The 23,600-nt window shown below is 41.8% G+C and overlaps 1 protein-coding gene across 2 annotated transcripts in view; it reads right to left on the bottom strand.

Moving 5' to 3' along the window:
• The window catches only part of DNMBP (dynamin binding protein), a 91,398-nt gene extending 69,140 nt beyond the window's left edge, over positions 1 to 22,258 (bottom strand). Inside the window, exons 1-2 of one of the 2 annotated variants that reach the window (XM_070432535.1) lie at positions 22,175 to 22,258; positions 421 to 575 (exon numbers count right to left, since the gene is read on the bottom strand). In XM_070432535.1, the coding sequence (XP_070288636.1) occupies positions 421 to 565 (145 nt within the window). In that variant the 5' untranslated portion in view covers positions 566 to 575; positions 22,175 to 22,258. Of the gene's footprint in view, positions 1 to 420; positions 576 to 4,904; positions 5,109 to 22,174 lie in introns of those variants that run through there. The other variant, XM_070432536.1, reaches the window with a different exon arrangement.
• Between the last annotated feature and the right edge of the window lie 1,342 nt (positions 22,259 to 23,600).

Genomic DNA, 23,600 nt, shown 5'->3' with positions numbered 1-23,600 from the left:
TCATGCCATACTGAACTTTTCTCAGTCCCTCCGTGTTCTCTCTCATTCCAGGGCCTTTGAACAAGCAATTCTCTCTGCCTATCCTCTTTGCCTTGCTAACTCCTACTCCTCATTTTGTCTCAGCTGAGATATCATTTCTACTGGGAAATAACCGATCATCTAACAAATGTGGGCTAAGTGTCAACAGGGTCTGCTCTAAGGACTGTATAACATACTCCAACCCAGAGTTACATAGACATATGTAAGTTAGGATGGCATTTAACATAGACGCATAGTGTGTGTGTGGGTGTGTGTGGGGGGGGGGGGGGCTGCCATCCTTCCCTAAGCTAATTAATGAAAGAAATTAGTGGCAACTTATATTGTAAAAAACAAAAGAAAGGAAACTAGATGCATGGAAAACAGGAGGTAGGTGCCTCTTACCTGTAACATCCTCTTTCTTTCCTAGGAGCCAAAATTCATCCACCACTGCCAACACCTCAATAACATCCCCCACAAAGAGGGGCAGTTCTTCTGATACACTCGGGCAGAAGTCAAAGATGGCTCGAACCACTGATCCAGCCTCCATGTTTTATCACCTGGACAGAAAGGTCAAAAGAAATGGGAAAGCATAAGTATTTAAGACACTGTAATACAGATAGATATCTTGAGAATGATATAGCTTAAGATATAAAGATACTTATAATAAAGTCAAAGCTAAGCAAATAAAAAGTTTATACTATATAGCTTCTAAGTCTTTCTCTTTTGATGTCAGCCTTCTCTCTGCTATCAGTTTATCTTCTCTGTCAACTTTCCCAATTATCAAAGTAGTCTCATTTATTTCTTATAAAGTAATTATTTCCTCATACATTTCCCTTGGACATTTTTCATTTGATTCTCAAAGTCATTCTGGAACTGGGGGGAAAAAAATGTGACCTATACCTGTGACAGAAAAGATACAAGTTGGGAAATACAGACTTTTCAATATGCCTGCAGAGGACAATAAGGAAATTAACATTTTTCAAGTACAAGGCTACAGAGTATTTTTTTAAAATGCGTTATTTACATGGGGATTTTACATGTGGCATTTCATTGACTTCCCATAACCATCTTAAAATTAGGATACTGAGGCTCAGCAAGTTAGAAAACTAATTTGTCCAAGCTCCCAGAGTTAGTTCATAGCAGCAGGGCCAGAATTCAGACCGAAGGCATTTGACTCCTACCTGCTGAGAATGTGTCTGCAAAATAAATAAATAAATAAATAAATAAATAAATAAATAGCGTAGAGTAAATAACAGCAGCAGACAAGTGACTGAGGTTTCAAACATACTGAAAAAGTAAAAATTCATAAAAAAGAACAAAGACGGGCTATGTAGATGGCACCTCCAGACAAAACTCTGTACACTACACCAGCTCAAGAATGTGTTTTTGGTTCAAAGACACCTATGCCCCAACCTTGCGTAGCTTCCTTGCATGGATACGGTGTCATATATTATTGGTCCCCAACTTCACATGTGAGGACACAGGCTCAAAGAGGTGATGTCATTTGTCCAAAGTCACACAGTAAGTCAGAGATGGAATTGGGAACCCAGATCTGCCTGTCTCCAAAGTCTAGGACACGGCTGGTACAGTAGACGCTCTGTAAATGTTAGCAATGATTACTACACACCATTGCTATAACCAGCTACAAGCTCAAATCTGTGTCACTGATACGGCATCACTAGACAGTGTGCTGTTTCAAGTTTATAAACGCTAAAGAATTTACCATTTCAACATGTCAAAACTTGGACCATGTTTAAAAGGACACACGATGTGTCTCTCGGCCTTCTTCAAAAGACACTGCACATGGCTTAATTCTTTGGCTGATGGATACAAGTGCATTATGAAGACCATACATTACTATACTGTGTTGTTACACATCATACCAGTGCTGTACAGCTTCTAAGTCTTTCTCTTTTGATGTCAGCCTTCCCTCTGCTATCAGTTTATCTTCTCTGTCAACTTTCCAAACCTCTTCCTAGATGGTTGTTTATAATCTCCCGGGGCAGGGGGACCACACATCGCTGCTAAAATTGTTCAAAGTTCCCAGATAAATAAAAAGTAAACAAGCTCAAAATGAGAGGCTAACAAACTCTCCTGTGATGGTAAAATACATGTGTTCCCGCTCGGGTTTTTCAACAGTTATTTTTTATGTGCTCTGAGGCCCTGTGCTTTAGTTTCTGGCCGTCTTCCAAGGAGCTAAAGCTGCCAGATGTCAGATTTCCACAGAAGGGTGTGTCATAAATATGTTTTTTTTCGAAAACAAACATGGTATTTTGCAAGCCTCTTAGCCATCTATACGTTATTAAAACAACTCCCCAAGATTGGGACAAGGTGGATATTATTTTCCTTCTGATACATTTTCTCACTACAAATTCCATCTCACTATCTGACTAGATACATACCTCGTTATCTACAATGCCAAGTAACGAATAAGTATAAGCCCTGAGGATGACTGAGCGAGCTACCCATCACACTGAGGAGTGACCTTTGTCATCTGGAAGAGTTAAGCTTCTCCCTGAGAACGTCTTTGCTCTACCCGAAAATGACTCAGAAGCAGAGGAGGAGGGTCTGGCTCAATAAATACTTTTACTGACTGACCTCCTACCCTATTGGAATGAGTGCATAATCGCCGAGGGATACACGCCCTGGAAGGGCGCTGAAGTCAGAGCCTGGCTAAATTACAGGATTCATGCATGAAACAGGAAAGGAGACCTCAGTGTCCTCTGTTTTATGTGGAGTTTCATGAATTTTCTCTCAGTCTTCTCTGCTCATAGAATACGCTATGAAAAGCAACCATCACTGTTCCTATCAGGCCCATTTTAGAAGCCTGAACATATAGTTTTCAAACAATCATAAATAGCTTATATAAGTTGTCCCACCAATTCCAGATGGAAGGCAAAAGAACTGCAGAGGAAATCAGAGCACAGATGGGCTTGAGAGAAAGCAGAGGAAATGACTGCCTTTGTGGCGTGGCGTCAGGGGCATCTGAAGTCTGCTGGGGAAACAACACCTTCTCCTGCTGTGGGTGCCTGCAGTTCCACTGCTGCACTCATTCCACATTGGGGATATACAAATCCTTAATTCTTCAGGCCCCTGTTGCATGTAGGACTCTATAAGGAAAGAGATTTTTGTCGGTTTTGTTCACTGGTCTAGAGCAGTACTCGGCACATACAACACTCAAATATTTGGTGAGCAAATGATTTACTGAACTTTTGGAGAGTACATGAGACTGTTTATATAAAAATCTCTACTTCCACTTATCTAACATTAAACCGTCTCTTCTCTTCCAGTTTGCATCTAAATCTTCCAGATCAAACATTAAAATCTTAGACTTCATTCATCCTCTGCAGCCCACAGACGGTACACTAATGAATGGCGACGGCTATCATTTGAGAATTTATCACATGCCAGACACGGACAAGGAGACTGCAGCACTGCAAGTAGAGAGAGACCAAAGCACTAGAGCCAGGCTGCATAGGTTCAAATCCCAGTGCCACCACTAGGCAATATACTTAACTCTCTACAGCATCGGTTCTCAACCTTCCTAATGCCGCGACCCTTTAATACAGTTCCTCATGTGGTGGTGACCCCCAACCATAAAATGATTTTCGTTGCTACTTCATAACTGTAATTTTGCTACTGTTATGAATCATAATGTAAATATCTGATATGCAGGATATATTTTCATTGTTACAAATTGAACATAATTAAAGCATAGTGATTAATCACAAAAACAATATGTAATTATATATGTGTTTTCCAATGGTTTTAGGTGACCCCTGTGAAAGGGTCGTTCGACCCCCCCCACCACCACCAAAAGGGTCGCGACCCACAGGTTGAGAACCGCTGCTCTAGAGACTAGCGAAGCCAGATCCAGACCTCAGGCCTGCTTGATTCCAATGCCCATGTTCTTCTTACTATAAACACTGCTTCTCTTAAATCTCAATGATTCTTCCTTCAAAATCTTTTAGACTTCCATATTCCTCTTTGGTTCTCTGACATTTTATTATGAAAAGTTTCAAATAATGAAGTTAAAAAAAAATTTACACCCACCTCTTAGATTCTACCAATATCTTACTGCGCTCCTTGATCACTTATCATCTATCTCTTTATCCATTTATCAACCCATGTTATTTTTGATGCATTTAAAGTATTTTTTTATTTCTGATGCATTTAAAAATAAACCACAGATATTTCTCCCAGTACGTCAACATATTTATCTTAACTGGAGCTTATTATTTGTTTATAGAGGTTTTTGTTTTGTTTTTTGGAAGTACCATTTTCCTCTCTTCTTGGCCAAGGACATTACTCTTTTCTCCCCACTAATCTGTCAGTGAATCAGTTTATCTTTTAAACTGTCGATTTTTATCGGTTGCTTAGGAATTTACAAGGTCTTCCTATTTTCACATATTCAACAATGTTTATCAAGCCAAATGCAATCAAATTCTCATGCAAGCTAAAAATATGGTTCTATGGGATAGGCTAATCAACGGATGACATTTCACCCAGAATTCTTTAAATATTTATTCTCTAATCCTGTTGGTGGCTGACAAGAGCATTTAGAGACTTCTCTTTTGTCCCAAGCAACTGGACTCCTATCCCAAAGTATCGACCTCAAATCTACAAGAAAAAATAAAACCCTGCAGATAACCTGACCATTGTCCTCTAACTTTAGAGATTCTCAGGCTTAATTTAGAGAGACAGGGAGCGAGACTGACTTGAGGAAGGCTATCAAGCATATTGTCTTGGAGGGACAGAAAACATGCCAGTATATGAAAGACTGAGACAATCGTGCCAAGAACCTTTTTTAATCCAGCTTTTCTAAACTTGTCTGGCACAGTATACTTTTTTTTAGGTAGAACTTCAAAAATGTTTAACTATCTCACCCCACTTATTCAGAAGTAGTCCTCTTGGTTCAGGCCGATCCAAGCAAAATACTCTCCGCTCCCATACAGCTCTTTCTGTCCAGAACTTGTTCCTTTGTTTTCATGCTGTTTCTTTTATCCATGGTGGGTTCTCCTGTCTTTCCACACATTTAAATACTCCCCACTCTCCACTTCCTCCAAATGATGCCCACCTCGCCTGCTCTGGCTCACCTCACCTTTCATGTCTCAGCTCCTACAGCTGTGCTCTTACATCATCCTGTAGATTTGTGAAACATCAGGCTGGACATGTAAAAGGTAAAACCATGAGAGTGAATGCATTCATATGCAGAAATAAAATCACATTTAAAAACGTGGGTCATGCAACCTTTGACAGATGAATGGATAAACAAGATGTGGTGCATACATACAGTGGAATATTATACACAAAATGTGGCGTGTGTCTACAATGGAATATTATTCAGCCTTTAAAAGGAAGGACAATCTGATACATGCTACAATATTAATGAACTTTGAGGACATTAAGCTAAGTCACAAAAAAGACAAATACTGTATATTTTCACTAACATGAGATATCAAGAGTAGTCAAGCTCAGAGAAACAAAAAGTAGAATGGTGGTTACCAGAGGATGTGGGAGGGGGGAATGGGTTTCAGTTTGAGAAGATGAAAAAGTTCTTAAGATGGATGGTGGTGCCCTAGCTGGTTTGGTTCAGTGGATAGAGCATCAACCTGCGGACTGAAAGGTCCTGGGTTCGATTCTGGTCAGGGGCACATGCCTGGGTTGCGAGTTTGATCCCTAGTGGGGGACATACAAGAGGCAGCCAATCAATGATTCTCTCTCATTATTGATGTTTCTATCTCTCTCTCCTTTCTCCTTTCCTCTCTGAAATCAATAACGATATATTAAAAAAGATGGACGGTGGTGATAGTTGTACAACAACGTGAGTGTACTGAATGCCACAGAAATGTACCCTTAACATGGGAAAATGGTAAATTCTATGTTATATATATTTACCACAATAAAAAGATCTTTAAAAATGCACGTCATAAAATGTGAGAGTGTGTGAACGAAGGCCTGGGAAACTTCAGTAATTCTAATAAGCAGCATATCTACAAGTCTGGACATGCTTTACTAAAAAAATCTTCTGAGATCACAAACTATAAACATTTACTTTGATAAATACTGATATTAAACAACATAAGTCATTTCCAGTTCAGCCTTTTGAGAAAAGATCTGAGCCTGGGACAGACTGAGGCCTGGACGATAAGCATGTGCTGTGTCTTCCACTTCCCCTCCCAGGTCTGTCCTCCACCCTTCACCCTGCTCTGCGCTCCACGAGGCTGACCCGTAAGACCTGCATCCAGGCACCAATGGGTTCAGCCGGTGGGTGACACCAGCAGGAGATCTGAAGGTCGAAGACAGTGAGTTTGGGCTGTGTATTCCCCTGGCTGCCTCCCTGCCGGGCTGTAAATTGGCTGCACGGTTCTACTAAAGGCCACAGCTACATCAGAAGGACCCCACAAAATAGCTCCTTCTGTTGAGTTAGCTCCCTGCCCCTCAGGCCTGGGTGGCTCTCCTGCTAACCATGGGGCACAGTATGGCTCTTTGCTATTTTTCCTAAACCTGCCCATTCCATTGTAAGTAAGAGCTCCTCAAATCACCCAATTTTGGTGTGCCTTCTACATTCTGCTGGGCCCCCGAGGGACACATGCCTAAAAGGGTTTTTAGGATTTATGAGAACTATGCATGAAAAAGATGGGGAGAACCTAGAAAACCACAAAATTAGTCCCTAAATCTATCATTCTAAATCCAGGTGAGAGGTAAGAGCTAGAGATATAAATTTTGAAGGCTTTAAAGATATTTAGAAAGATATTGATGCCTCTACCCGCCCCCTCCCCCCCAGTCCCCAAATCAGCCCCACTTTTGATGAATTGGGTGCATAGGACCCAGACTTAAATTCTTATTGTGAAATTCTGAGCAATCTATTTTTCTTGTAGAAAAGTAGGGCACAAAAGTGCGAGAATTTTGAAAATTTACTATATTCTTTCAAACATTCTAATGTTGCCTAATCCATAGCATAAGTCTAAATTCTAGACTTCCAGAAGAAAATATCTGAAGGGGTTTCCTTAGCCGGAAGATGATGGACTGTGGTTTCTCCTTGTTTGATGCTACAGAGGGTGCAGGAGCAGCACAGCGCACCTCTGCCTAAGGAGGGCAGGGGGAAAGGGTGCTCCCTGTGGGGACCGCAGTATTGGCTCCTTCAGAGGAATATGCGTTCATGGGCATCTGGAAACTTCCATGTCTTGAAATTAAAATCTCCAGAAAACATTATCTTTTGGGAATGGGAATCCATTTTTTTAAAAACATTCTTTTAAATTGATTTCAGAGAAGAAGGGAGAGGGAGAGAGAGACAGAAACATCAGTGATGAGAGATAATCATTGATTGGCTGCCTCTTACATACACCCCACTGGAGATCGAGCCCGCAACCCAGGCATGTGCCCTGACCGGGAATCAGCCATGACTTCCTGGTTCATAGGTCGATGCTCAACCACTGAGCCACACCAGCTGGGTGGAATTCTTTTTTTAAATTACAAGTCTTAGCAATAAGACTATTTAAACTCAAAAGCAACAGCATAGTTTTCTTATTTGTTGGCAATACAAGGCTAAAAAGAACAGTCTCTTTCTTTTGTGTGAAAGGATAAGAGGTGTCAGAAAATGAAGTCTAAATCTCTTTCAGGAAGGAAATGGGAAAGGCTAGAAAAACAGCATTTCCTTCTCTGGTTTATGTTGCTGGAGTTCATGTTGGACAGAAGGTCAGCGGTCACTGACAGGTGATCACTCAGAGAACTAGCACCGGGTGAGGAGGAAAAGTGGACCCTGCCCTTCCTCCCCCCATGAGGCAGGGATTGTGGCCTGGGGCCATATGTCCTCCTTCAGGCTCTTCTGCCTGCTCATATACTCTCCTGATGACAGCAGCGCTGACTCACATGTGCTTTGGCTAAACAGGCAGTGGAATGTAGGACTGGAAGAAAAATGGAAAGCCTGTTCTGACTTAGGTGGGATGAGTAGAGAAACATGGGAGTAAAAGAAAGGAATCTGCTCTCAGAAACTCTCTTACAATTTATATTATATTTTGCTTCTTTCAAACATCTCAAGTTGGAAGGCAGTAACGTCAGCAGCTAGAACAAGATATACATCAGAGTTGCTGTCAATCATGGAAGGGTCCTTCAGTCCTTTTCAGGATTTAAGCTGAACAACTCTTGTCTAAAACACCCAAATACATAGACATTTAAATTAAGGAAGTTTCAGGATCAGCTCTTATAGGATAGCTGTTTTAACCAACTTCAGGATTCCACTCTGACCTCCCACCCCCACATTAAGCTGACGTTTTCAAGCTACATTTTAAAATTTTGCTTATAAATCTCTACATTAATTTTGTGAGTTTCTTGGGAAGACGGCACTAGTGGAGGAAGGTTCCAAGACCTACCAAATCTGAGGAAATGTACATTAAAAAAATTTTTCAAATGGATCAACCTAAGAATTACTTAAGTATCCTCTCGGATTCACATTTCTTAAATTTGAATGAGATTTCTTGAATCTCAAATATGGGAGGGAGTTTAAGAATCACTGAGTCATAAGTACTGGTAAATACATTGGACATGTCTGAGCTAAGTAGCTTAGTGGCACATTAAAATTAACAGCTCCTTTATGCTGTGTATGTAATAAATGCCCAGATAATACATCCGAAAGCAGTTGCAGAAGTGCAGATTAAGATGAAACTAAAATGAAACTTTAGGGTGAGGCACAGCAAACATGTGAAAACAGGCAGTGTTGAGGACAGCTTCCAGAAAGGGCCAGGCACACTTACTAAGCCAGTGTTCCACGCTGTGAGGATAAATGTTACAGAGATCTGCGAGATAGGCATCTTGTTTCTTTTCCTTATCTGTTTTAAGTACAAACTAGTTTTTCTGCTAAAGAAAAAGATTTAAAAAGACATGAGTTTCCCTAAACTTTGGCCTATCTTACAGTATTAAAGTATTCTGGGTATTTTAGAAGAATCAAGAAAGCAATTCAGAAAACTAGGGAACAACAACAACAAAAAACCTGAGAAAAATCGGGGTGGGGGGGGTGGGGGGAAGGGGGGGATGATTTAGATCATTTTAAAGGGCACCAACATCCAAACACCTGGAAAACAGGGACCAGTAGCTTTATACAAACAAATGGCAAAAACTAAAACTTGTCACTTATAGAAACTAGAAAAGGAACGTGGAAGGAAAGGAAAATGTACATACAGAATCCTCCAGTTACTATTCAAATGAACCAGAGAGTTATGTGAAGACACAGCAAACCCACTGAATGGCAGATTCCTTGGATAGTGTCATGAGAAGGATTTAATGTCCTAAATCAGGATGTCCAAACCTAAATTCAACAACGGAGTGGTTCACCTGATATAAAAAAAATCTCTGACAGAAGAGAAGGGGTGACAGTATGATGTAAAGACAATAATAAATCTATGTGGACATCAGGTATATAGGGCTATTCAAATTTTCCATTTCTTCTTGCCTCAGTTTTGATAAATTGTATTTTTCAAGAAACTTGTCCATTTAACCCAAGCTTAAACTTGCTGGTATAACGTTGTTCACAATAATCCTTTATTAACCCTTTAGTATCTGCATGATCTAGAATAATATATATGGAAATTTGTGTTTTCTCTCCTTTTTTCTTAGTCTTGCTAGGGGGACTTCAATTTTGAATTAAAATAAACCAAGAATCAGTAAATTGCCACAATTCACAAATCTTCCCCCGTCGTCTAACATCTTTGACATCCCCTAACAATTTTTAGTCATTCCTATACCCATGTCCACTCATATCGTGTTCATGTGAGGTTCAGCTACTTCTTGTGCTTATAATATACACTCTGTAGATCAAATTGCTATTCAAAACCTTCACCTTCTTGTAATATAATTATGTATCTATACCCTTTGCCGTATAATTATGTAGTGCCTTCCATTGTGGGCAGAGTGAACTTCCCTGAAACATTTTTGTTGGACTTGGCCATGTGACTTGAGAAATGAAGTGTCAGTGGAGATGACATGAGCAGGAGTTTTAAACCACATTTTATGGTTTAGCCTGTCCCCTTGTGTTCCCATAACCTACCATAAGAAGGGCCACTGCCCCTTCAGTCTGCGCCACTAGTCTGAAGGCAAGGGGAAGACTTAACCAGAATGGAAGCCTATAAAGTTCTGCCTGGCCCAGACTAGATCAACCAAACCTATAGAAACGAAAGAAAATGATTGTTGTGATAAGCGATTGAGATTTTGTAGTTATTTGTTTATGAAAAAGAGAGAGAGAGAGAGAACAATATAGATGTTGGATATTTTGATTAGAATAGCTGAACACCTCACTCTTCCATCAAATACACATATGTCTCCCTGGCCAGTGTGGCTCAGTTGGTTGGGCATCACCCTGTGCACCCAAAGGTTGCTGGTTTGATTCTGGTCAGAGCACATGCCCAGGTTGCAGGCTCCGTCTCCTGCAGGAGGCAGCCGATCCATGTTCCCCTCTCACATCAATGTACACATAAGTCATCATCTGGATAAACTTCTATGATCTGTTAAGACCCAATTCAAATGATACCTCCTCTCTGAAGCCTGTAAGATTAGTCCTTATCCCCTGTATGCCCTACAGGGCAGGGATTCTTTTTGCCTAATTTATTCACTGATGTATATCAAGCACCTAATGCACTGCCTGGTACATACTAGTAGAAGGCCCTCCATAAACATTGCAGAATGAATGATTTAACACACTGAACTACTTTAAGTTATATATAAAAATAAAAATATGTATTCACATTCCCAGTGATCATGCTACTCTTTCCCACAGAGCTGTATAGGGTCCCATATACTTTAAAAGGGTAACGTTTATGTTATGTGAATTATATCAATTTTTTTAAATGAGTATCTCTGTTTCAGAAATTGCTATACTTCAAGCAAAACAGTGTAGGCATACATAAATATTTTGCCTTGGAAAAAAGCTAGAAATCTAAATAGCTTATCTATTCTACCCCTTTCCTTCACCCGTGAAGTTTTCCTATACTTCATATTTTAAAAAATGTTCTACACTTGTGTTTTATACTAGCTATAAGCTGGGAATAGGGGGAAGATAATAGAGTGTTTTGCCCAACTGGTTTGGCTTAGTGGATAGAGCGTCGGCCTGCGGACTGAGGGGTCCCAGGTTCAATTCCGGTCAAGGGCATGTACCTTGGTTGTGGGCACATCCCCAGTGGGGAGTGTACAGGAGGCAGCTGATCGATGTTTCTAACTCTCTATCCCTCTCCCTTCTTCTCTGTAAAAAAACAATAAAATAAAAAAAATATTAAAAAATACAGTGTTTGATTACATGGACTTTCACTGGGCAGGAATACACAAAGGGCAAACTTAAAAAAAGAAATCATATTTGCTATTAAGTTATATTAAGTAATAACTATATTCATTGCAGTGAAGAGCTCAGACTCTAAAGTCAGAGAGAATTAGGTACAGTTGCTGTCTGCCTTTTCTCAAGCTAAGTGACCTTGGGCAAGTTACTTACACCCTCTGAACCTTCCTTTCTTCATCTGTAAACTGAAGAAAATGACAGTATAAATAACTTCATGGGCAGTTACGAGGATTAAGTTAGATAATGTCAGTGAAACATTTAATACAGTTCCTGGCAAACAATAAGCACTCAGTAAAGGTTGGTTACGAGAAAGGTCTGATGACAACGGAAGAGGAGGAAGAGGAGGAGGGGGAGGAGGACTGTCATCACCACCCAGACCGATTATAACATAAAATAGTACAGATGAGGCAGCCACTTGCGGGTGGGGCGAACTGCTCAAAACTGCCATTGTCTTCTTGAGAGGAAGGGGGAGTAAAGTAACCTGTGGTTACTGGACACAAGGACACAGCAGTTGGCATCCCCCTCCACCCAAAGCCCTAAATGAGCTGCGCATTCACAACAGACCCATGAGGACTTGGCCGCAGTTTGCAAGTGGGATCCCTGCATTCGGGTCCAAGAAAACCTTTGCCAAATGCCTCCCAGGGATAGAAGAGGGATACGAACTTAATGGATTTACGCTTCTAAAAACATTATCCCGTACTTCTAGGAAAACTAGTGGCACTACTGTTAAAGCCCTTGAGTGTACTGGTCTTTTAAAAATTATTCTCCGGGGCTTGGAAATTACAAATTTGAGATTGGCAGTGTTCTACTTGAGACTCTAGCCATCTTTTCTTTGGGACTACTGTGACAGCTTCCTAGATGATAAGTTAGCTACCAGGCTCATCTTCCTCTGTTCCACACTGCGACTAGGATCTCTTCTTACATACAAAATCTCACAACCTTTGCAGGTCGTGCAAAGCTCATCATGACCTGGTCCCTGCCTCATTCCTGAACACTCTCCACCTACCACACACCTTAAGCTCTAGCCTCACCCAAACACTGGCAGTTCTCTGCAGGCACAGCTTTATAATACAACACAATTACATCTACAGATTGCTTCTCAAACATATTATCTCATGTGTGTGTTGTTGCTACCCGTGCTTGGGTATGCATAAGAAGTGCCTATTTTTATTATTAACCAATCACTGCAAGAAAGAATAATATACCAGCAAATCACCTCTGGTTAATACTTTTATTGTGAATAATAATAATATTTTAATTTGTAAATCACTAAATAAGTAAATCCAAGCATAGGTTCACACTTCAATAATTTTTATTCTTTTTACTTTAATATTGAGTCACTGCCCTGCAGAACTATCATATTTGACTAACAGGTCAAGGCAACAAGACTAAAAAAAAAAAAGAAAAGAAACTGATTCTCTTCATGTCTAGAGTGGTCCAAATATTCTGATAACTGAACAACATATACATAGAGGCAGCAAAAAGGACAGTTAATACAAATTATGGGTTTAAAAAGCGTATGTATCAGTATTATGCTCCACAGTCCAGCTAGCTGCTGAATTATACAGGACCCCAACAAGCACTAACAAAAGTCTGGTTTTAATGTAAACTCATTCTCCTCTTACCTGACCCTCCAGGGATTCTGTTTCCTGATAAGCAGATCTAACTGTAAGACAATAATATCCCAAGGAGGTTCTGGCACTGAGCCTTGCAATCCTTAAAGCAACAAACGCTGTCTGAAAGAAGAAAACCAGACGACTCACTCACTTCTCAACTCTCTGCCCTAACACAAGGGAGCAGAGACTGCCTTGCCAAATAACAGTTATAAAATTTCTTCAGAGGCAACATGTTTTTAAATAGAGATGGTCTGTTGTTGATCTCATTCCTAACACCCTAGGGCCTTTTGGAAGACTCCTCAGAAATGACCTCTGAGCCAGACCAAGCTACGTGGGTCAGCACATCCTTTCTATTTATGGAAGCTGAATAACTTGGAACCTCCTATACTGATCAATAGATGAAAAAGTGAGTTAACTCACCATAGGTCAATAAAGCTTTGTCAAAAGTCACTTAAAAAATTCCAGAATGTGAGAAAGAAAAGCCCAGTTTCTTCAACAAATGTTTTGTAATCAAAACATTCAAATTAAAAAGGAAGGAAAGGAAACTTATCAATTAAAAGCTACTTAAGCCAAACCGGTTTGGCTCAGTGGATAGAGCGTCAGCCTGCGGACTCAAGGGTCCCGGATTCGATTCCGGTCAAGGGCATGTACCTTGGTTGCGGGCACATCCCCACTGGTGGGCGTGCACGAGGCAGCTGATCGATGTTTCTCTCTCATCGATGTTTCTAGCTCTCTATCCCTCTCCCTTCTTCTCTGTAAAAAATCAATAAAATATATTTTAAAAAAATAAAAAATAAAAAAGCTACTTAAGAAACACATAAACTAAATGCAAGGTGTGCACATTTCTTGGATGCCAAATCAAACAAATAAATTGTTTTAAAAAATTGAGATGAATGGGGAAATTTGGAACATTAACTAGATTCTTGATTTGCATTAATGACTGCTCCCTTTTTTAGGTGACAATCATGGTATTGTTGTCATATGTAAATAAAAGGGAATCTTTTTTATTTTTTTTTAAGTCATTAGAACCAGAGAGTCTACAACAGGGGAAAGGGAGGTAGAATACAGAAACTAACTCAGTTTTATAGATCTTAAGTTGAGTGTTGGGTACATGGATATTTGTCTTATTATTTTTTATCCATTTTTGAATGAAACCCAGAAAAATGGAAAAAAGAAATACTCATAATTATAATTCATAATATACTTATTGCTATCATTATTGTTGTAGGAAAGAAAAAGAGATCCATCTAATTAGAGTAAAAAGTGGAGACAGGGAAGTAATTTGAATATATGGTAGATTTGGATCAGAGTTAAGGGCCAGGCAGCAGAGTTTAAGATTTGTTGGGGGAACTGTTGGGTAACAAGTGTCCAGCCATAGAGTAAGAAATTAAAGCAGTCCAATAGTAGTCTATACGGGATAGCATTATGGTGTATTTATGGCAGCCTTATTTTTTTTAGTGCCCTAGACAGTGCAACTGATGACTTGAGGCCTTGCTTTGTAATAAAGTGACCGGGTACACATGGCATGACTGTTCATCATGACAAGCCTGAACCAGATCCAGAAATGACAGAAAAGCCAAAAGGTTTCTGCACTGCTGGGAACGGGAGGGAAGAATAAACTAGAAAGGGGGAGGACATGGGCATGAGGCTAGGGAGTTCAGCACAACTCGGCACATCCATTGCGACTTTTTCTGCTGATGGGGCACATCATTTATCCGAAGAGAATCACCTCATCAGAACAATGCAGTGTGTGCTGGGCCTAGAACCCAGGGCCAAAACGTCAGCACTGATTATTCTCCTGGGCCCTACTCCCACCACGTGCTTGTCAGCAACATACACTCGCACACATACCACTTGCAGAAACCATAGGCTGAGCGGCTAGAACAGATGTAGAGAAATGAGGCCTGTGGCTGGGTTGACAGTTATGCTTACAGGGTCAATGTGGAAATGAGGATTCTGCTAGCTTATTGAACCCATGTATTTCAAGGAGGCTACGAGAACGTTCTCCCCTACCCCTCCCTTAGATTTCCCTTCTCTGGATCATAGTGCTGCCTCTTTCACGGTTGATTTGTTTTATGGATCCATCTGTGGAGGGCACACTATGTGCCAGGCACAGCTCACGGTGCTTAAGAGCCATCAGGGAATAAAAGGAAGATTCCTGCCCCTGAAGAGCTTTTCCCTTGAGGGGAGGGGCAGGCAGACAAGTGCGTTTTGGAAATTGACAGGTGTTCCTGCAAAATGAACGAAACATAACAAGGTGAAGGCTGGAGAGTGCAGAGGGGAGGGCAGTTTGATACTGAAGCTACCAGCTGATGAAAATACTAACTTTGGAATTCTGCCGCTGTCCTCTATCACCACTCTCCCTCACCACTCATCACACTAGCAAAGGTGGTCAGGGAAACAAGACAATTGTTGGGTTTATTTCAGAGTCAAAAAAGATAAATTAATTAACTATTTCCTCTACACTCTTTTTCTGAAAAATGAAAGCAAATGTGGTCTAAAGAAGGAAGGCACTAACTGAACTGAAGCAAAGGGATACCAAACAGATTTCTCCTCCCCATCTCCTCCCCTACCATAGTCTGTGGTTTGTTGGCAGTTATGTCATGACGGGTCCATGCTGTCACAATGAGCCTGGATCCTTTATGCACAATGGCATAGCCTGTTGGGAGTAATTAGCAAGCAATTACCCAACTCTTATAAACTAATGGTATCTTTCTTATTGTTTTGTGTGGGGTTTTTTCCAGAGGATCACTCAAAGCAAGTCAAACAAGAGTTGATGGCCTAACCCTGAAAAAGGAGGGGCGATACAAATTATGTAGCCCAATTTTAAATGCATTCTCCTCTTCCACAAACATGTCCTCCCACCACAAAAAAAAGGGGGAGGGGGGATCAGAGAGAGAGAAAAAAACAATGTTTAAATGGAGATTGGTGCTAAAAGGCAAGAGTAAAGATTTGCTTCTCTATATTTTGCAAACTTCTATCATGAAAATGTATAATTCTCACAATTAGGAAAAAACAACCCAACCATATAGAGATACTTGAGAGATAGCCAAAAGATGGCCATGAGAATCAATTCCTCGACACCCCAACACTTATGATTGCTGAAGAACTACCTGTTGAACTATTCAATATTTTGTGAGATACTAGTATACACGCAGGTTAGATTTATACCCAGAGTCGAGCCTGATCCACAGAGGAAGAGAACTATAATCTTGCATATCTTATATTTAAATCATGCTGACGACTATAGTTATGATGCTGAATATGGCTCTCTCATTCTTCACGCCAGCTGTTTAAATTTTGACTCTTAACAGCAGGAAGAAAAGCTGACCTAATGGTGAAATAAACTTATACTGGAATCATGAGATGTTTACCATAAATTTATATATAAGGTTCAGAAATATTGAGGACTTATTAATCGTCTTTTGCTTGAAACTTAACCTTGGCACAGGCTTAGGATTTTGGCATGTACCCTCTGAGACACGATTCAAAATGGCAACAAAATTATGAAGTGTTTAGAAATTAACTTAACCAAGAATATCCTTCTAGACCTTTATAGTGAAAACCTTAAAGTTCTAATAAAGAACTTAAAAATGAGCAGATGAAGTATTTAGGGATAAAGGAGCATGATGTCTGCAACTAACTCAAATGGGTCAAGAAAAAAAAGCACAGAAATGTGGAAAGGGAGTAATAAAGCAAATACGGCAAAATGCTAACATTGGTGAGTCTAGGTGAGGAATACACAGAAGCTCTTTGTACTAATCTTAGAACTCTTCTGTTAGTTTTAAGTCTTTTCCAAATAAAACAAAAATTATTTTTAAAAGTTGAGCTGGAAAAAAAAAGAGAGACACACATTACATGCTCTTGGAGGAAATATGTTAATATCAAAAAGATGTCAAGCCTCTCTTAAATAATTTATAAATTCAATGTAATCCCAATTTAAAAAATCCTCAAAAATATAATTTTGGAAGAACCTGATAAACTTATTCCAAATGTTATACGGGAAAATAATTATATGAAACAAATTATTTATTCCAGGAGAGCTAAGTAAACTTAAATACGAAGACCAGAAACAGGGCACTTGCTGTGCTGGTCATGAGGACATATTACTAAATCACTGTAATAAAAACAGAACAATAAAAAATATGGAGCAAACGCTGACAGATTCATGGAACAGAACAGAGCCCTAGAGACGGACCAGTATATCCATGGACACCATATGAGAAAAAGGGTACCACAATTCAATGCAGGAAAGCATGGGCTTTTTGGAGATATTATTGGGGGCGGGGGGAGGAAAGGCTCATTAAATAACAGTAGAGGCTGGATCACTAACACCACATGCAAGGTGGGCTCCAGATGAATTGAAGATATAGCTGTGACCTAGGGGTTGGGAGGGGCTTCTTACACAAAAGTGGACAAGCATAAAACAGTCAAAGAATGTATTTATATGATTACATCAAAATTAAGAAATTTTTCTTGATCAAAGGATAACAAAGGCAACATTAATAGGTGACCAATGAGAAGATATCTGCAAAATCTATATGTGACAGAGTGATTATCTACATTATAAAATCACTTCTACAAGTCAAAGGCAACAACACAGATAGCAACGCCAATAGAAAATGAGCGAAGATATAAGCAGCGGCTGTATCTGTATGCATAAGAGATCCTTAAAATCATTAGTAATGAAAAAAATACAACTCAAAAGGACAAGATCGCACTTTGCACCTATGAGATGAGAAAAGGGAAAGGCTGCATAAAGCTGAGTGCTGGTGGGACATAACGATGAGGAGCCCTCGAACTCTTGTGGAGGGAGAAAGGCGGGTGCAACGCTTGTGGAGAGGCATCTGGCGCTGGTTCCTCAAATTCTGTACATGCAAACCTATAATCCAGCAATTCCCTTCTAAGTATACATCCCCCAGATAAATTATATGGCGTTATAAGGATGCTCATTGCAGCAACATTTTTGGTGTTAGAGAGTAGGGACATTCTGAGTATCTATCACAAAGGGAGCATTTAAGTAAAGTTATTGTGTGCACGCAGCATGAAGCATTCAGAAACAAAGAATTAGATGTACGCCTAGAAACATGGATGGATCTTATAAACAGTCTTAGAAAAAAAAAAGCAAAATAAAACAGAGCATTAGAAAGATACACATTTAGAAAAAAAAATCCCCACTTTGCAAGATCCTACACAGACAAAACAAAAAACAAACAAAAAAAACCCACATTAAATTCATTAGGATAAGTACCTATGAAGCACAAGGTGAATGGGAAGAGGTTAAGGTGAATTAAAAACAAAAGAAATCTTTTGGACTCCTCGCATGCTAAAAAACAATTCAAATGACCTATGATAAATAGAAAATTAGAAATGTTTCCTTCCCCAAAGTTTCCAACTTTCCCAACAACAAAAGCTACTCTGGTTGCCAGCTCTGTTGATGAGTAACAGCTTTTCATCCTTTTTCAAGCAGGAAGGGAAAATTCAGGGATCAGCAGGGCACTAAAGGGATCAGCAGAGAATATTCACGAAAGAGTGTTTTTTGTTCTCATGACCTGACAGCCTGACTGGAAAGACCTGATTACCTCTGATTTGCGGTGATTCAGCGACAGGTGTGTCAGCAGCACCACGTTTTCAGGTCATTTGAAGCGCTCTAATTTTAGAACCTGTTCGCATACAACCCTCTGGCTCCCCGTGGAAATGTGCCATACTACTAAGAATCATAAAAATGGAGTATGGTTTAGGGTCACACAGCTAGTATGAAAGGGTAGTCCCTTGACCCCCTTCTGTCTATTCTTGCCCAGCAGCTGGAGTGATCCTGTTAAAACGTAAGTCATCACGAGTGCCTTTGTTCCAAGCCCTCCAATGGCTTGCTTCCCCCTCACTCAGAGTAAAAGCCAAAGTCCTTCAATGACGTGCCCCTTCCCACTCCCACCGCCTCTCCTCTGCTGCCACTCACCCCTCACCCACATTGACACAGCCTGGCCTCCACAACCTCACAGTCTCTCACACATGCCAAGCACCCGCCTGCATCCGGAGCTTGGAACTTGCTCATCTCTCTGCCCCCTGCTCTCTCCCCCGTTTACTTTCAGGTCATAGATCAAAAATGATCTTAGTAGAGGCCTTCTCTACACTCTTTGTATAAAAAGAAACCCCCACCCCCACCCCCCACACACACCCTTTGGCACTTAGACCTCTTTCTTTAAAGTTCTCTGTAAACTTGTGATTGTGCGGCCTTCTATCCGTTCACATAGCTGTTTACAGTCTGCTCCACTCCACTAGAATGTCTGTTGCAGGAGGGGCAGGGCTTTGTCTGTTCCATTCACGGCCGTATCCCTAGCACCTAGAACACTGCCTGGCACATACAGGTGCTCAGTGACTATTTGGTGAATGAATGAACAAATCAGGAGCAAAACCCATGCCTTCGAACTTCCCAGCACAATGCCCTGTATGCTCCACTGTGCGGCCTGGGTTCTTAATCATATCCTTCATGTTAGAAACCCTACAAATCTAAACATGAAATAATACACTTTCAATATTACACTTTCTATGTCCATTTTACCTCCACCGATGGCTGACTTTTATAACAGCGAGGATAAAGCATACAAGCAAAAGTTAAGACCTTGGTTCATTTACTGGCTCTTTCATTACAGACTGTTGTATAATCTGATTTTATGGCTGCAACTTTAGACCTTTTTGCCTTTCCAGGGGAGAGAGTTAATGATCTCATAATTAACTGCTAACGAATAAGACTAAATTATCCAATCTTGAATATTAGTCTATTCAAATGTTTTCCTGAGCTAAGAATAATAAAGAAATATTTAATATTAATTGATGTGAAACTTTTTGTAAGTATTCTGAATGAATTTTAAGGATGCTTTAGCTGAAGACCAAGCACACTTGAAAATTTCAGAGCAGATAATCTTGTAATAATGCTATGTTGTCAGTAATTAATTGACTTCAGGAAATGACAGAATAATAAACCTAAAAAATAATTCAAGCCTTACACTTGGCAATAGGCATGCAAGCCTCCATTTGCATTTTGTTTTAATTGTGTTTATCATTTTTTAAAAGTCTCCATAAATATTCAACACGGAAGTATCTGTAATTTTTAAAAATCGCTTTTTGATTATTTTAGCCCCAAACTGATAAAGTGACTGGGAAGGTTGAGAGTAATAAGGACTCTGAAGGTTCACTACGCATCCTGCAGAAAGGATGTCTCTCTGAGGCAGAAATAAATAACTGTTATTGGCACAGGGAAGATAAAAACCTAAACACCGTCTACCTGAACCAGAGCCTCATGGTGTCTTGCACTCTATTCTAAAAATGAATCACCACCATTAGTTTTTAGGACGTCTTAAGTGGTGACTCAAGATTTATGACTTCCATCCTTTGAGTGGAGAAAACGTAATGTAACTCAGTCAGTGCTTGAAGAGGTTATGAATATTGATTGCCACGTGGGTGAAAGGCATGCGACAAGGGTCCCGCAGGTAAGAGGGGAACTCAGAAGACAGGAGCCAGAAAAGAAGAAACAGGGGGCAGGGAAGGCTCCGCTTTGGGGCTGCAGACAAAATAAGTAACGTGCACATAGTTGGGCAGGTTGTCTATGAAGATTATGGTTATATCTCCGCTGAAAATACACAGAATATGAACACTGCTGAAAAGGCATCTTATCACCTTTTCTGAGGCAGAATGTTCTCATCCTATTGCAGGAGATATCTGCGCCCTGCACAGGCCCCACTCTCAGGTCAGCCTTCAGCTGTTCTCTGCCATACACAAAGCCTCTGAGTTTAAGTGAATTTAACATGGAAGGATCTATCATTGGAAAAATCACTTTTCACTTATGTTAGCCCAACACTGATAAAGTAACTGGGAGGATTGAGAAAAAAATAATGAACTTGAAGATTCGCTAGGCATCATGCAGAATTTTAAACCTGTTTTCTTGAAACTTTTTGTTGTCACAATGAGGGACATGTTTCAGATTTAATATGTAAAATCGGGGAACTTTAGAGATGGAAGGGGGGGCTTAGAGATCCTTTAATAATTTAGAGAAAAATGGGTACTAGGAGATTAATTTGCTCACCACATGGAGTCTATTCATGTTGAGAGTAATCAGTACGGCACTAACTCGGAGAAATCATGCCTGCATGCTGACAGGTACTTCAGTCGTACAAAATACAGCTATGGAATCATAAGTCCTACTCTCCCCCTGTAACGCAGCTACGCTAACAGTTGAAGCTAAATTATGCTCAAACTCTAAATAGTAGTGTTACCAATGGCTTGCCATGTACAATCATGAAAAGTTTCCATACACAATGCCCTTCTTACTGTAAAACACACCGAAAAGCAAGGTACCCACATTACAGATTAATGTATCCTACATTATTACACAGATGAGACAATCAAGGATCTCGAGATTGCTTTTCAAGTGGAGGGAGTCTCTCTCGCATTTAAAATTTAACCCTGTACCCCAAGCATTCTCCACAGCGCCTAACTTGCAGCAGACCTAGCCTGTTCGCAACCCCAATATTTTTTCATTCAACTGCCAGCATCGTCCCCCTTTGCAGGGCTTATGTGCTTTGAGAGACTGTTGCCTGGTGGACATCAGTACCTGTGGCAGACACGCAGGTGTCTGCTGGTAACTGCAACCTCCACACCCCCCCCCCCCACACACACACACACACCCCATGATCAACTAGCACCTCTAGCCCAGCAGGTCTCACTCTTGCTTTAGAAATCAGCCCTCCCAGCCTCCCTGACCCAGATTCATTCACGCCTATGGACTGGGTGTGACTCCGGGCTGCAGAAGAAGGTCTCCATCTGTAAACCAAGGAGGCTGGGCGAAGGCTGGATTCTTTTCCAGCTTTCAAATTCCGCCCCATCGCCGGAGGGGCCGGGCGGTGCGGGGCCAGGATCCCCGGGCTTGCCAGGCACCGTGTAGGAAGCCCACGTCCGCATCCCCCTGACTGCAGGCCACCGGCCCCTCCGGCTCCCCGGGCCCTCGCAGGACCCGACCCGGCCGTGGACCGGAGGGCGCCGAGGAGGAGGGCCCGGAGCCCCACCGCCCCAAGGGCGCGCTGGCCCCCGGCAGCGGCCGCCGCGGGGCAGGGGCGGCGCAGGCCGGGCCGCGCGGCGCGGCAGTCCCTCCGGGCGCGGGTGCCCGGTGCCCGCGGGCCCCGGACCAGGACCAGGGCTTCCCGCCCCGCCCCGCCCGGCCCCTGACCTGCTCTCCGCCGCTCGGCGATCCCTCGGTGCCGCCGGCAATTGCGGCCGCCGGTCCCGGGCCGCTGTCACCGCCGCCCCTGGCAGCGGCGGGCGGGTCAATCCAATGTGACTCAGAGCGGCCGCCCCGCCCCCCGCCCAGGCTTCCGCCTCGTGGGGCCCGAGGCAACACACTTCGCCCGGGCCCGCCCGGGCCCCGCCCACCGGTGACGTCAGGGGGCGGGGCTCCGGGACCTCCCCGGGGAGACTGACCCGCCTAGTGCGACCCGGGCGCCCTCTGCTCGCGGGCGGGCGGTCCTGCGCGCGGCTCCGGTGAATAGCAAGTTCTCTCCCTGCAGGTCCTTCACCCCGCACCCGCCGCCGACCCAAAAAGGCACCGTTCTGTTCCGTTCGCGTCTGCGGTGCTTCCCGCTGTGATACCCGGGGCGGCTTCCCTGGTCACCGCCCGCGACACGTGGTTCGCCTCTGTCTGTCCCATTTTTCCCTGAGCAGAGACTCCCAGGACCATCGCTGAGAATCTAAAAGCGAGGATGACAGAACGCGAGAGCTGGTGGATTCCTCTGTGTACTCAATGGCCACGAAGTCGCGCTTGCTTGAATTGCTGTGCCTTAAGTTTCTGATGTCTACATAGGAGCTTCTTAGGGATGCAAGAAGTCCATCACTGTGTGTGCATAACAGAGATAAACCTCTACTTCAAAAATCTCACCGGAAAAAAACAATCTCACCGGGACATCCTCTCTCCTTTCCTTTGTTAGGCAGTAGGGACACAAAGATAAACTCACGTGTCCCTGAGAGATAGACAACCTTTCACAACTGAGATCAACCCTGTCACAGGCCAAAGAATCACAATCCACATTACCATTCAGTTCCCTACTGTACTTGGCTCATTGTGATAAAATATACACTGAATGGCCAGATTATTATGACCACCCCGTCAGTACTTCATTGACACTTGCAAAAATACTGAATATTGAAAACTTCCTAAGCAAATACTCTCAAGGTTTTATTACTATTTGCATAACTAATTCACTTCATTGTACTGATGGGGTGGTCATAATAATCTGGCCACTCAGTGTATATACCATAAACTTTATCATCTTAACCATTGTAAGCGTATGGTCCTGTGGCATTATGTACGTTCGCATTGTTGTACAACCACTACCACCATCCATCTCCAGAACTTTTCCATCTTCCCAAATGGACTCCTCATTAAACACTAACTCCTCATTCCTCTCTCCCCCCCCACCCCGGTTCCTGACACCATCATGCTACTTCCTGTCAGATCCCTCGTATAAGTGAAATCATATAGTATTTGTCCTTTTGTGACTGGCTTATTTCCCCTGGCATAATGTCCTCAAGTTTCATCCACGTTGTAACATGTCAGAATATCCTCTAAGTTGGGATAATATCCCACATTTTGTTTATCC

This window comes from Myotis yumanensis, unplaced genomic scaffold (genome assembly GCF_028538775.1).
Source record: "Myotis yumanensis isolate MYYU_CA2020_CCGP unplaced genomic scaffold, mMyoYum1.0.hap1 SCAF_13, whole genome shotgun sequence".
Classification (NCBI taxonomy): domain Eukaryota; kingdom Metazoa; phylum Chordata; class Mammalia; order Chiroptera; family Vespertilionidae; genus Myotis; species Myotis yumanensis.
Note: the sequence above shows the minus strand (reverse complement) of the source record. Positions and strands in the feature narration are given on the sequence as shown.